At 38.3% G+C, this 15,304-nt stretch overlaps 1 protein-coding gene across 3 annotated transcripts in view; it reads left to right on the top strand.

Moving 5' to 3' along the window:
* Positions 1-15,304, top strand: part of RPRD1B (regulation of nuclear pre-mRNA domain containing 1B) — a 62,896-nt gene that overhangs the window by 6,556 nt on the left and 41,036 nt on the right. For 2 of the 3 annotated variants that reach the window (XM_037495248.2, XM_037495257.2), the window contains exons 3-4: positions 5,104-5,237; positions 13,538-13,650. In XM_037495248.2, the coding sequence (XP_037351145.1) occupies positions 5,104-5,237; positions 13,538-13,650 (247 nt within the window). The remainder of the gene's footprint in view (positions 1-5,103; positions 5,238-13,537; positions 13,651-15,304) is intronic. The other variant, XM_037495265.2, reaches the window with a different exon arrangement.

Genomic DNA, 15,304 nt, shown 5'->3' with positions numbered 1-15,304 from the left:
GACAGTTGACTCATATTGACTAGGGAATATCTTTATGATCATTTCCTACATGCTCAAATCCCCCCCCCCCCACACAAACACATCAAACCCAGTTCTCTCAATCAGAAAGCTGCTGAGGTCATAAATTAAATTGATTTGAATAGCAGTTTAATTAACCAGACGTGACTATATTTCCCACGCAAAAACCTTGTTTTCTTCTCACTTTGGACATAGTTGTGCATTTTATTTCTCCTTCAGAATGTAGTTGAGTGACTTTTGAGCTATGTGCTGTTCTAGACAGTAGAGAGGCAGCAGTGAACAAGGCAAGTGAGGACAAATAAATAAGATATTTTCAGAGAGTGATAATGTGAATGAATGATGTTCTGGAGTGGGATCTCTCATAGACTGGTAAGGAAGGTATCTCTTTTAAGGAATGACATTTGAGGTTGTCATGCAAAGTAGGAACAACTATTAAGAAGAACCTAAGGTAGAAATAATCTTGGCATGTTAGGATTGGAATGAATACCAGTGTGGTTTGAACTCAGTGAGCAAGGGTAAAAGTAGCATCCACATGAAATCAGAGAGGTAGATGATACCAGTCTTTGTGCCCTGTAAGCCTTGGAAGAGTTCAGATTTTGTTTTGATAGGATGCCTGTGAAGAGTTTTAATGAGGGAATGACACATTCCAAATATTTTTTAAAAAATCCATCTGGCTTGGTATGGAGAATGAGTTATAAAGACCAAGATAAGTGCAGGGACATGAATTTGGAGGGTTTTTCTGTAGTACGAGCTAGAGATGGCATTGTCTTAGACTCACAAGCAGCAAGAAGAAAATAGTTTATTTAGAATGCTTGATTTGTGGTTGTATTTGTTACACACACAACCCTTGTCCATCCATCTTCCCCTCCCACCCCCGCCCCAACCGCTAGGGTTTGTAGGGGTTGAATGGGAACTAGTAGAGAGGGAAAAGAGAAATCAAAGATGATTTCTAGGTTTATGACAAGTGGATGGGTATCACTTACTGAGATGAAGCTTGGGGGAAAATATAGTAGAGAAAATCAAGAGTTTTGTTTTGGCCACGTTAAATATGAGATGGCTTGTGGATATTCCATGTGGCAGTGCCAGATAAGGCAGATAGATGAAATAGTCTGAAGTTCAGGAGGGAATTAATTTCTAGAGACAAATTATCAACATGTATATATTTATTGTGTGTTGTGGACTACTTACTCCCAGGTTTAGTAACTTGCGAGGAAGACTCATACGACTCAGTGTACAGTCCTACTCATGGCTATGATTTATTACAGGCAAAATCTGCAAAGGGAAAGGACTCGTAGACTTAAGTCCAGAGGAGACCAAATATAAGCTTCCAAGAGTTTGCTCACTGAGGAAGCATTGGTGGTTCAGTAGTAGAATTCTCACCTCCCAAGAGTTTTCACACAATGGGATTGCACAAGACATGCTTGATTTCTCTAGCATTGAATTGTGATAGTGCGTGTCAAGTGTTATCTACATGGCAAACTCATTAGACATTCAGTGCCCAGGGTTTTATTGGGGTTGGTCATATAGAACCTCTCTGCTATAAATTGCATACACCCAGAAAGAAAGCAGGTGTTCAGCATAAGCCATGTTGTATGGACAAATGGTTTAGGCACCACCCTTATAAGTTATGAAAGACCAGGAACACTCAAATCCAGGTTCCCAGATGCCAGCTCTGGGTCATCCTTGTGAGCAGCAGTCCCAGATTTGCTATGTTAACTCTTCTCTACACAACTGCAAAGAAACATTTCTGTGCCACCTTTATATGAATTGCTTTTGGAAGTACTGGGGTTACTTCCAACGTTAACTGCAGAGGAAGGAAAGTCCTCCAAGCTGGCTAGGCAAGGCCTCAAGTATCTAGCTGACACTCCAAGCCACTATTCTGTATGTTTATAATACACACTTTCTTGTTTTAGATCAATTGTGCAGTGATTGAATTTATAATTAATCAGAATTAAAATACTAAGTTTTGTTCAGCATAATAAGTTATGTATGTAATTATCATTTTCCAATTTATTCATTGGTTAATGGCAAAGATTTTTTTTGATGTTTTTCACTTAATGATTTCTCAATTTAGAGCTGAGTTAGTACAGCCTGAAAAGATAATTTCTTCTATTATAAAACTACTTTATTGCTTTAGTTGTAGCCAGTCCCAGGTGCTACAGAAATTTCCAGTTAGTTGGAGCAATTTATGGCAAACCTCATCAGTAAAAAGATTTTTTGACTGTTGTATTTGTAACTTTGAAACTTATCTGTCAAAACCTTGATTCACTATAGTGTTCACGGAAGGCCTATCCTGGTTATTATATTCACCAATTAAACTGGTACCTCTTTGTGACTTAGCCTTTAATGGTGAAAACCTTTTGAAAAGTGTCTTTTGGTTATAACAGGTTTGAGTGACAATTCCCATTTTATAGTAATGTGGCTGAAAGAATACTCAAAATCAGTTTTATTCTTGAATCACAAATATCCATAGGAGTGGTGGGTGGGTTGGTGTTCTGCCTTTCGTAAGTCTTTAATAAGAATTTGTGTCATGATGGTTTCATTTCTTAAGTGAGCAGAGAATTTGTAGAGAACAGATTTTATGTTAAAAAGTACCAACCAGCTAACTAAATTTGATTAGTTGTCATTTGGTTATACTAGTTATAATGACTTCATTTTCTGAAACCATACAATTGAACACATGAGGGATTTTCCATTCCTTTTCAGGATAAATTCCGCATGTTTAATGGATATTCAGCACCCTCTCTAATCTCACGCCACTCTATCCAGATTTTTCTGCTATTTCCACACATTCCCCATATATTTTAGTCACTTGAATTACCCACAATTCTTCCTCTTCACCTTGCTCTATTTTGGGGGTTCCATTCAAAAAAGCTATGTAGTATGAGCAAAGGTATAGACACAAAGGGAGTAAGTTCTGAGTAGAAAATTCATATGGTTGAGTTGCTCAGTGTGAAGCACCAGGTAATACATGGAAAGGATAGAAAGGGCCACTGAGTCAAACTCTTGAGGTCAGAACCTAGCCTTATTTGTATTCCAAGAACAATATCCCTAAACCTTATTGCATGAGTAGGTGAGTGCTTTAGTTAATGTCTGACATGAAAGACCTTGATGTAGTAAGATGGTTGTTGAAAGTTCCTAGATATATGGCCTGCTGAAACTTACCTAAATTTTTCATGAGAGATTACAATTGGGTGTTTATTGGACTTGTTCTATAGCTTCTAGCAGTAGGGGGAAAGGACACAGCTCCCTCCCCCTGTTAAAATGGAAAGATAGTGTAAACAACAAGCAAGCTCAGTAGCATTTCAGAAGATAATTGTGTGGAGAAAAATTAAGTAGGGGCCAGAGGTGTAATTTGAATAGGATAAGATTAGGAAGGACTCACTGATGACACACCTGAAGGAGAAGAGTGAATGAGCCAGGCTGCCACTTGAAGACATGTGGTTCCAGGCAAGGTGAGGGCCAGGGTGCTTTTGGAGAGGAAAGAAGAGGAAAGGGGTAGGAGATGAGGTCAGAAGTAATGAGCTGGGCTGAGAAAGGCTTGGTAGGCTTTTATTCTGAGGGCGAACAGGAGGAACCACTGAAAGTTCTGAGTGAACGAGTGCCATGACCTGCCTTAACACAGCAGCTCAAGTTATCTTTTTTAAACTAGAGGATAGATGGTAGGAGGACTAGATGGAAACAGGAAACCCAGTAACAAGGCTTTTGCAGTGATCCGGTAAGAGAAGTTAGTGGCTAAAACCAGATTGATAGCAGAGGAAGGGAGGAGAAGTAATTTTCTTCTAGATATATTTTAAAGGGTAGCAAACACGTTTTTACCACAGATACCAAATAATTTTGTTTTATGAGCTTTTGCTGGAATTTTTTGCCTAGCCCTCACCTTTGACTGAAAAGAAAAAAAGATTTTTAAAAAATAATTTTTATGTGCTTTGGTTTAGTGCTTTGAACCTCCCTCCCCAATTTGGTGAAATTTGCTGCTAATGATTCATAAGTAAGACAGCCTGGCCAGGTTAGCCGGGAACTCATCTCATTTTGTTAACCTAAATTTTGTAATAGTCAGGGCTGTTGGGGGTATAAAATCTCCATGTCAGTGAAATTGGCATAATTATTTTCTTGAAGTTCCTGTTAAAAACTTTGATTATGTTACTAAGATATCAGAGTGTCCCCTTCTTGTTTAAAGTCATTCACTGTAAGATCATTGACATCTAGACAGCCTCGAAAAACAGAACAATTCATAGTAACACGGTGGATGGTGAAGACGTTTGTTTTCTTTTTCAGAAAGTCTTCACTCATTCTTCCAGCATGCTCTAGTAGTTTATGGTCAGCAATTGCTTCATACTGAGCACTACTTATATCATTAAAAGATTCTGTTTTAAGACTGTATGGTATGCCAGGAGGGAAAAACAAACTAGTTTCTGTCAGATATAAATGACAAAGGACTTTGTTGTGCTCAGTGTGAATAAGATGATCTGTTAGACACCCTTGTGTGAACATGGAACACAGACCTAGCCCAGAATTAAAATATCATGAAGAAGTTAATTTAAAATTGAGGTCACTCCTGACATGTATGTGTGTATGAGTATGTTTATACATATTAGAGGTGTTGGTGTCTTAGCATTAAGTTGCAGTGAATTTATTCCCCACTTTAAATGTTTTTAAACATTTTTTTCTATTAAGTTTTGGCCTACCTTAATTTTCAATAGAATGTTTGGCACTAGATGTCAGTTAAAGTCTTCTTAAAAAGCAAACTGTCCCAATTAATAATGGTCAGTTTTTTATGATTCTTTGTCTATAAAAATCAACCATTGGCTTTTTTTGCCCTATTTGTCCCATCTTTCAAAGGTGTGTTAAAAGACACAGATTACTTCTATAAAATAATACCTTTCTCTTCTGTATGTGCCACAGGAGGAAAGTAATTTCTGGTCAGGTTTTGGGTGTCCATTTATCACAATTTGTACCTTATTCTTCTGTTTTTAAATATGTAAATCTTTTAGTCAGTTTTTTTTTTTTTTTTTAAGTAGCTCTGTCCTAATTAAAAACAAAAAATCTTAAGCTTATATATATCTTTTCATCTTTTCTGGGCAGAGAGGCAGATGAAGGCTGTAAAAAACCTTTAGAAAGATTGCTGAACATCTGGCAAGAAAGAAGTGTGTATGGCGGCGAGTTCATACAGCAGCTGAAGCTGTCTATGGAGGACTCCAAGAGCCCTCCCCCCAAAGGTAGAAACATCACCACATGTTTACAGCTCTTGGTCTTTGCCTACTTTCGAATCAAATATGAAAAGCTGCAGTGGGGGTTGCTGTGAACCACCAGCGATTATATGATTCTTCAGAGAGAGATGATCATAAATGATGGTGAGAATTTATGTAGTGCTCACAGCGTGTAAGCCTGGTTCTAGTATTCATGCTATTCATCATCTCACACCCCCTTTTATTCTGTATTCTCTTTGACCCTCTTCTGCCTTTCAGAGACTCCTTGCACAACGGAAAAGTATAGTAAAGTTGTTGAGAGTTGTGGGGAAATAGGAAGTACTCTACACTAAGATTTTGTCCTAGCCCTGTCACTAACTACAGGAATTTGGAGAAGCCCCTTAGCCCTTTCAAACTTGGTTTCATGAAATTTTGATGTGGTTTTGGAATATACTTTTGATAATATGGTTGTCAGCTTGCTGTCTAAAATTGATTTTGTTCTTCAGCATAGAAGTATGTGCATGTGTATGTGTGAATTTTTACCAAGACCCTCTAAAGGGCTCATGTTATTTTATTTATTTATTTTTTTCTTTTAAAGAGAAGTAAGATCAAATGTTGGTTCTTTGGCTTCTGGTTACTTGCAGTTTAATTCTCACTGGCATGGCATGTCTCTGAACTATAGATCTGATCTGATCACACACATGCTCACTGCCTGGAGGATCAAGTCCAAGTACTAATGTCGTATTTAGGACCCTAAATAATCTGAACTCATCTGCTTTTTTCCAGTTTCTTTTGCCATCCCCACACCATATTCTTTGGCCATACTGAATTACCAGTGATTTCCCCTATGGATGCTGCATTGGCACCCCTTTCTTTGCATTTGCTATTACTTCTGCCTGAAATGTCCTTTTTCTACTTTCACTGTGTGCTAAACTCATTCTTCAAGCTTGCTGCTCTCATTCTGATGTCTTTCCCAGCTTGTTTAGGCACAGGCAACCATTCCCTCCATGTTCCTCTGGTACTTTGTACTTGCCTCTGCTATAGAACTTAATATCATTCATTCAGTAACTCCTTATCATGCCCCTATCATGATCTCTTCCAGCTCTGAGTTCATATGCATTTTATGGTGGAGTAACTTTCCTGTGAAACTCAAGGTTAAAGGCTTTCTAAGAATGATGTACGTGCTTTTTGGGGTAACCCCAGTGGTAGCTCCTGAAAAGCAAGTTGTTTCCTACTTTGGATTCTTATAGTGTCTATATTGTATCTTTTGGAGGTATTCTGCACAGAGTTGGGGAATTATCCAGCAGTCTTTTCTTTACTCTGCCTTAGAGTTCATTTGTAAACAGTGCTGATTTTTTTTTTTAAATACCTCTGGGCAAGTGGGAAAGCGCTGAAAGATGATGTTTGAAGCTAAATGTTGAATTTCAATTCAACAGGCATTTGCTGGACATGTGCTTTGAGTAAACAGCCATGCTAGGTGCTGTAGGGAAATAGAGAGGAGTAAGAAATAATTCTGTATTCAGAGAGCAGTCAGACAAATTGGGGGATTTGTGGCAGTGGTAGATTTGAAAATATCTCCATTGGGCTTCTGATTTTTTTTAAGCTTCTAGATAATAGCAGCAACAGAGGTGCTGTTCTATACGCAGGGTAATGCTAATCTGAAGAAGATAATTTTTCTTTCTCTATTCTGTAAAGATGAAAACACGTACCAGAAGGTTCCAATGTTTTTATTAGTCCCAGTTAACTCTCTCTTCTCACTTTCTTTTTCAAACTTGAGTTATGAGAATATTTTACCACAATCCTTTCAAAATATCGATGAGTTCCCCAGAAATTTATTTCCAAATTTAAATAGCCCCTTTATATTTCAACTTTGGTTCATGAATAATTCTTTGTCTTCAGACAACTTTAGTGCTTACCTTTAAAATAAAAACTTTCATGGTTTTACTTATAGGAGGAATATAGGGGAGCCCAATAAGGGATCAGGAAAAAAATAATAACAGTAAATAAAATGCCAAAATTAACAGGCAACTATAAATCAGAGACAATCTGTAGGGGAGGAGTGGGGAGAGGGGTCAAAATGGGGGAGGAAAGACCACAAGGGACTATGGTGAGGGTGCACAGGTGAACTGGTGGTGGGAATTGAATGGGGACTACACCTGAAAGGAGAAAGAAAACATTGTACCAAAATAAACAATGATGCAAAATATATATAAATAAATAAATTATAAAAGAGATAAAAACTTTCCTGTGGAACTTTGACAGTTCTGACATTGGAGAGTGTAGTGCATGGACTTGGGAATTTTGTTTGGGAATTAGGTATTTCTTGAGTTTATATACCTGTCTTCCAGGTGCAAGACCCCTGTATTCTAAAGTTGTCTCTGTTTTTAGGAATATTCAAACTGTTTGACTGACTGGAAAATCACACATGGCTCACATAGTATCTTACTGCAGGATTTAGAAAGGAATCATACAAAGGAAATAGCATTTATTGAGCACCTCTTGGGCACCAGCTTCTCTGCTGGCTCCTTTTCATGTTAATTTATTTTAGCTCCTTTCAGCTACTCTCTGAATTTGGTATTTTCATGTTTCAGGTGAAGATATTTAGAGTTGAAAGGGTATAATAGTAATTTTTTCCAAGTAGATATGATTGGTAAGTGGGAAATTCAAAACCAGTTCTAAAAGACTTTAAAGCCTGTGTTCCTCACACCATACTGTTACTGAAACTAAGAGTGTGTGGATTCAGTAGACTTGAATTAGGGTATGAATGAATAAGCAGGTTCCCCAACTTTCCTGGCCCCAGCATATTAATTTTGCTATTCAAAGCAAGACTTTAAAATCAGACTTCCAGATTATGAATCCTAACTCTGTTAATTCCAAGCTGTGTGACCTTAGCACTGCATTTTTCTTCTTTGAGCCTCCAGGTGCTCACTGTGTAGTAATATGACTGCTAAAAGTAGTCTTTCATAAAGTGAAAATAACTCAAACTATAAGTAAAATGTTATTAATGGAGCGATGATGTATTCTAATGTCTAATATTCTGAGTTTATAAACTAGTAGCAAAAGAAGGGGGAGATTTGTTTAGTATATTTTGTCCCCTAGATTTTTGTCCCCTAGATGCAAGATTGGAGAGCATAGTAGTTAAGAGCATAGACTCTAGGTCCAGTTTTCCCAGGGTTCAAGCCTGGACCTGGCCACTCATTTCAGTGGATGATCTTTCAGAAACGTGCCTCAAGTGCTGACCTTTGTTTGTTGTGGATCTTTCCTATTCACAGGTAAACTTAAATGTTCTTCAAAAAGTTTCTTTCCTGGGCCTCCCCGGTGGTGCAGTGGGTTGAATGCAGTGCTGTGAAGCTGTCTGCAGCCTCTGCAGCTCTGGTTTGATTCCCGGCCAGCCAGGGAGATACCCACATGGCACAGCAGACCTCTCCTGTCTCGCCTGCTGCTTCCCTCAGCAGTGTTTTCGGTCCGTCTGCCTGTTCTGCTCCCCACTCTGTCTCTGGTGAATTCTCTCACCCTCCCACACCTCTGGCCTGTACCCCAGTTCTTGTATAAAAATAAATATTTAAAAAAAATTTCCCCCCCCTTATTTTTTAGGACTGGAGAAAAGGAGGGAGCAGTTGTAACAATATTTTCTGATTCTTTTCTCAATTTAAAAATAATATAAAAATGTCAGTTATACCTCAAATTAAAAAAAATACTAAAGTGAAGTAGTATAAAATCTGTGAAATATTTAAAAATCCCACCCACTCGGAGTATTTATAATGGAGCGAGGTAACTCTGGAGAGGAGGAACCCTGGGGGGATATGGAGAATAATTCACTTCCAGTAGATCCTCCAGACAAAGATAGTCGAGAACTGGAGGGATCGGATGGTAATGGTTACCTCCTATTATACCCTCTTTCATCAGGATGGCAAAGGACAGAAATGACCCCAAAATTATTTTTATCAGTTTGATGTCAGACTTGTAATGTCAGGAGTGAGTGGGAGCATAAGTGGTAAAAGGAACCTCAGAATAGACGGCAGGTGACTTTGACTGTGGGGCCCAGAAGAGATCTAGCTTTGTAGGTGGTGACTGTTTGGTGAGGTGATTCAGGAGCCTCAGGCTAGCCTTTTGCCTGCCATAGTGTGAAATTCTACCACACTCACATCTGTAAGGTTTACTGTAAACTCTTAGGTAATTAGAATTGCTTCAATGTTAGGAGTACAAAGGCCTTCTGGAGACACAGGCACAAGTTGGAGGGTAGAATAGGGGGTCTACAGTATGAGGACAGAACAATTTTGGCCACCTATAGTTTTTTCTATTCCTGTAAACAGAGTGGTTGAGTGAGTAAAAAAGGGAATGTAAATACTGTGTCTAGAAGCCAAATCTATAGTGAAAGGGTGCCTTATCTTAAATTGAGACGTAGGACTGAGGCTGACAGATTTTCTAGGTTTTTTTTAATGGCTGTGACTAGTTTGAGCATACCATGACTAGATTGAGAATAGCTTTGTATAGATGATTCAGTGTCAGGTTACTGGGTAAGCTGTTCTGTTTGTGCAAAGGAAAGCAGGAATGGTCATTTCTGGGCTTTTCAAGTTATGTGTCTGCTCTTCCACAGGTTTCAAAGTTCGGTCTGTTGACACTTACCTAGGGATGTAAAGGAATAATACACTTAATGCCCCTTTAGAGAGAAGGCCTGTGCCTGTCAATATCCATGCAAAGAAGCAAGTCAGGTGCTTTCCAAGAGAGGCCTAAGAGCTGTGGGAGTTAGATGGAGATGGTGACCACCGCGAAACAAAAGGGAATACTCAGGGTGGTATTACCATTACCACAAACAGGCTCTGAACTTGGAGAGGCCATCCCAGGTTTTGAACAATGAGGGCTCAGCATTAGGAAGATTAATGAGTGTAGTCTAAGTTGAAAAAAGAGGCAGGGTGACAGGTTGGCACAGGATCTGGACAAGGCACGACGAGAAAGGGTAGATTATTGGTGAGGGGCTGTGGGAAGGCGCACAAAGGAGGAGATATGTGAGACATCCATAGAAGTGTGTAATCTGCTGGAATTTGGCAGAGATTCTGGTGGTCTCCAAGGCTTTGCACTTGAAAGATGGGCCAGTGGAAATGTTCATAATGGAACTAGGTAGCTCAGGAAAGGAAGAGCCGAAGGAGGTAGGAGTGATGACTAATGCATCCAGAGGGAGATAGGAGAGGCCTGGAAAAGAGGATGATAATGGTTACCTCCTGTCACACTTGTTGCCCTCATGATGGCAAAGGACAGACCCAGCCCAAATTATTTTTATCAGTTTGATTTCAATCTGGTAATGTTGTGAATGAGTGGCAATATAAAGTGGCAAAAAGAAAGCCAGATTAGGATGCAGATGACTGTGACTGGGACCCTGACTTGAGTAACAAGCTCTCTAATTTTGGACAAATCATAGCCCTTGGTATGCTCATGAAAAATGTGGGGGAAACAAGACTGATCGGTCAGAGGCCTCCCAGTGCCAGAATGCAGGGATTCTGAGTGTCTTGAGTGATGTACAGTTTTTTATATATAACAATTTCTCAGAAAGTTTGGAAACTGAAGGGTGCAGGTCAGGTTTTATTTTTTTCTATCTTCTTTAGTATTTTTAACATTTATTTATTTGGTGCTCTTTGGATACAAACAAAACAATACAATTTTTTTTTTTTTTTTTTTTTTTGCCCTTGGGATTATTTTCTAGGGGCCACTTTGTTACTGTAGCAGCTGAATATCTGTGTGGGTTATAAGGCACACTACATATCAACTAGGCAGCTACCATGTGCAAAGCATTGTTAGCTTTTCATATGAAATTATGTCCTAGAAGATTTTCCAATTAGAAAATAAAACAATCCTTGCTTTATGTGGTATTGCAGGATGGTAAAAATGGCCACTCGAACTGAAACTACACCACTAGTCATCTTAATAATCAATAGGGAAAATTATAGTTGTTCTGTGACTTTAGACATTTTTTATCAAAGAATCAAAAATTCACTTTTTTTTTTTTTTTTTGTGGGACCCTCACCGATGGCTGGGGATCGAACTGGCGCTGCAGAGGCTGCGGGCAGCCTCGCAACCCAGTGCTCAACCGCTGCGCCACCAGGGGAGGCCCCAAAAATTCACTATTGATTATGATTTGTATAGAGAGGGGGGAAATAAAGTAAATAGTAATTTGGCATGCTGTAACAAAAAATTAGAGACATTAAGAAAGTTTTTATGTCTTTGTAATTTATCAAGAGTGGTGTGACCAAAACATACCTTCTTTTATAATTTATGATATGGAGCAAACATTTTTTCTGTGTTAGTGAAATGTCATATTCCTTTCTAAGTCTAGATCAGCTTCTAGTATTTCATCCTTTGTACTTTTAGTGTCAAAATATTTCTGAGAGTTTAATAAGTTTTTTTTTTTTGTCTGTCTCTTCCTCCAGAACGTTGTCATCCTTTTCATCATAAACACTTTTCTTCATTTATGTTGATATGCTGGTCTTCACTAAGTGTCCCTGGCTGTGAATCTAGTCTCTAGAATGGCAACAATACCAGCATTCCCACAAACAGCTGTTTCTTCTACAACACTATTCCATTCAAATTTCACTTCTACCATTAGCTTTTGTTTTTTGTTTCTTTGCTGCTCTTTCATCTTTGTTGCTTAGTTCTGAGTATTCATTTTTATGAAATGTCATATGGGTTTTATCACTGGGAGATAAGGAAGGAGACAGCACAACTAAACACTTTGCTATCTGTGAACTGAATAGCAGATGTTAGTGACCAATCACTGACCTGAAAAAAGTAATTCGATTGGTCAATGATCATGGTGCTTCTCTATTATTTACATAGTGATTTGTGGACTGAAGTTAGCAGCAAAGTTTGTTCTTTGTGCAATTGCTCAGTTAATAACCCATGGTAACTAAAGTTTGATCATGTTGTTGGGGAACAAGCATTTAACTAAAAAACCCTGGTAAAATCTATGCATAATGGGATCATGAGAAGTTCAATGTGTTAAAATGTTGTTTCTTTCCTTTTTTAATTAGAACAGACAAAAAAAGCAAAAATAAAGCCCATGATGTTGACATAGCTTTCATGTCAAAAGTTTGATCAGTTAATATGTAAGGTAGAGTATAGGATCTGCATCCCTGGTTTCAGAAGAATACATTTAAACAAGAAAGTATACATTGTTCTGTTTGTAACTCAGATTTCTTAGGCCAGTGCATGGTGTCCTCCTCTTTGGACAGATGAAAGAGAAATTATATGGGGCTAAGTAATTTGAGTGCAGTGGAACGAACATAGATTTGAATTCACATCTGTAGATGATTCGTCTAGCTTCCCTGACTGAGTCCTTCATTTCTTTACCTGAAAAAATGGAGATACTACATCTTAGCATTGCTGTAAGGACTAAATGTAAAGAAGCCACTGCAATGCCAGGCCTGAGTTAGGTGTCCAGTAGTTTCTTTACTTCCCAAACAAGAATTTATTATTTAGATTTATGGCCCACGGTTGTTTGGCATTATTTTGTCATTTTAAAATGATAATTTAAGTAATTTTTCTCAGTAGTGTTAGTCATTTCATAGTAATAGTTATATTTGATTTTAAGGTAAAGTTAGATTTGTTGTATTTTGTTTTTAAGATTTATTTATACATACAAGAGTTGGGGTATAGGCCAAAGGTGTGTGTGTGTGGGCGCACAGAACAGGCAGATCTACTGAAATACACTGCTGAGGGGAGCGGGACAAGACAGGAGAGGTCTGCTGCGCCATGTGGGGAATCGAACTCTTGCTGCAGTGGCTGCCATAGTATTTTTTCCAGTATGAGTCATAGGGATGCCCGGATTTGTTTTGTATTTAAAGGGATAATTTAAAGGATATTTTTTGTCACTTTTAACATAATTTTGTTGGGCTTCTTTCTGCTATTTATTTTCTAAAATTATCCTGGAAAGCAAAAAAATCTTTTTATGTGAAGTTTCTTATCTGCAAATCTTCATTTGCATCGACTTGCTTCATTACCTTATCTGATAGTTTCTTAAGTTTTAGTTAATGAAGTTTTAAATGTGTTAGTTTGGTGAGTTTCACTTTTAGAAGCTTGATTTTGGTAATGCTTTTTCCAGTGTGAGTCAATCTCAGATGACAGACTAAATGACAGGCATTTTGACTTTTCGGTAATACAGGGAACTACCTCAATTAAAAAAAAGTTGGCATAAAGATTAATGCTAAGCCATCTCTGGAAATGTACACCCCTTCTGCTCTTTTTTACATGTGGCCCATTGTACATAGCATTTACTTCTTACCTTTGTAGGCCCTGTGACCCAAATTTGTCACTTTTTTTTCTTCTTTTTTTATCTTTAGCAACAGAGGAGAAGAAGTCTCTGAAGCGAACTTTTCAGCAGATACAAGAGGAGGAGGATGATGACTACCCTGGAAGCTATTCTCCCCAAGACCCTTCTGCAGGACCCCTCTTGGTATGTCGTGACTAGGAGAGTAGGGTGGAGTACCCTGGTGAAATGACCTTGAGTTGAAGATTGTGGCCACAAGGTGGTGCTGGCAACCAGTACTATGGGCTCACTAGAGGGTAGCTCTCAGGGCACCAGGTGCAAGATCTACCCAGTGAAATTTGCCAGGTAACAGGCTTGACTATCTTTGCATGTCATGACTCCAGGATGGATTTATGTTTTATAGAGTACTTGGCTTTGGCTTTTTTTCACTCCTAGAAATTAAAAATAGTCTTTAAAAGATTTTTGTTAAAGAGCAGATAATATCACAAAGACATTCAGGACCTCTGCCTGTGACTTGACTGCAATTGCTTGGTTATTTTGTTGTAAGTAAACAACTCATTAGTTTGTAAGGACAGTCTGTTCAGCAGTAGCAGATTTCATACACTGTAACCTATCTAAATTTTGAAACATTCATCTAGCATTTACTGAATTTTTAACCATGTATTTTGCATTTTTGGCCCTTCATATAAGTTAGTTAACTATGTAGTTGGCTTGTTTTATCTATTTATCAAAGAAAAATGTGGCTCAAGGAGACAGATTAACTTGTTCACTTTCTTAATTTGAATGTGGATCTAACTGACTTCAAAGACTAGGCTCATTTCAGAGTTATACTGCATGTTACTTGCCCAAAACAGCTTTACTTTGGTATACACATAGTTGTGTTTAAGGCCTGTGTAAATAACGATTTCTGATTTGTGTTCTCTTAAAATGTTCAGTTAGGCTTAGGATTAAGTAAAAGCAGTGTAAGGTTATATATCTTCACATTTAAAAACTTTAATAAGAACAGCCTGAATGATTAACTTTTGGGATCACTTGACCACCATCTGCGTTGTCAGCTACTCTTGGGTCATTATGGCCTGACTGACCTGTCAGTGTTCTGCATTTTCTGACAACTCAGAAACTCTGTATAGAGTGTGCATTTTTGGATTGTTTTTCTTGACTCCCCCCCCCCACCCCCTTTGATTGTGATTAATGAGTTTGGCACATTTAATTTGGGAGCGGTTGCCAAAATTGAAAATGTCATCTTTCTGACATTGATCTTGTAAAACAAACCCAAGAAAGAATTTTGAAGTAGGTGGTATCATTTCATTTAATCAGTCAGTACATACTTGTTAACATCTGATTTGTATGCTTTATTCTATAAAGGAGACTGTCCTTTACTAGAAATCATGCATCGTTTGAAACTAAGCAATGTGAACCAAACTCCATTTTCTTAAGTTGACAAAAACACTCTTCAAAACCAGTTTTTTAAAGAACAGTGTAGAATTTCATGCATATTTTGCCATGGACTTAGAAAACTTAACTCTGTATATTCTTTTAGAACCCATATAGTTGACTTCAGTGTAAGCCATGAGACAAGAACAATTTCTTTTTAAAAGATTTTATTTATTTATGCATACAAGAGCTGGGGTGTAGGCCAGAGATGCAGGGTGGTGAGAGGATTCACCAGAGACAGAGTTGGGAGCAGAACAGGTAGATTGACTGAAATACACTGCTGAGGGGAACGGCGGGCAAGACAGGAGAGACCTCTGCGCCATGTGGGTCAGCTCCCTGGCTGCGGAAGTGCTGCAGTGTCTGCGGATAGCTTCATAGTGCTGAGACTTAACCCCTTGCACCACCA

The sequence above is a fragment of the Talpa occidentalis genome, unplaced genomic scaffold (assembly GCF_014898055.3).
Source record: "Talpa occidentalis isolate TD23 unplaced genomic scaffold, MPIMG_talOcc4v2.1 talOcc4.10, whole genome shotgun sequence".
NCBI classification, from domain to species: domain Eukaryota; kingdom Metazoa; phylum Chordata; class Mammalia; order Eulipotyphla; family Talpidae; genus Talpa; species Talpa occidentalis.
The sequence above is the reverse complement of the archived record's forward strand: the minus strand, read 5'-3'. Positions and strand labels throughout refer to the sequence as shown.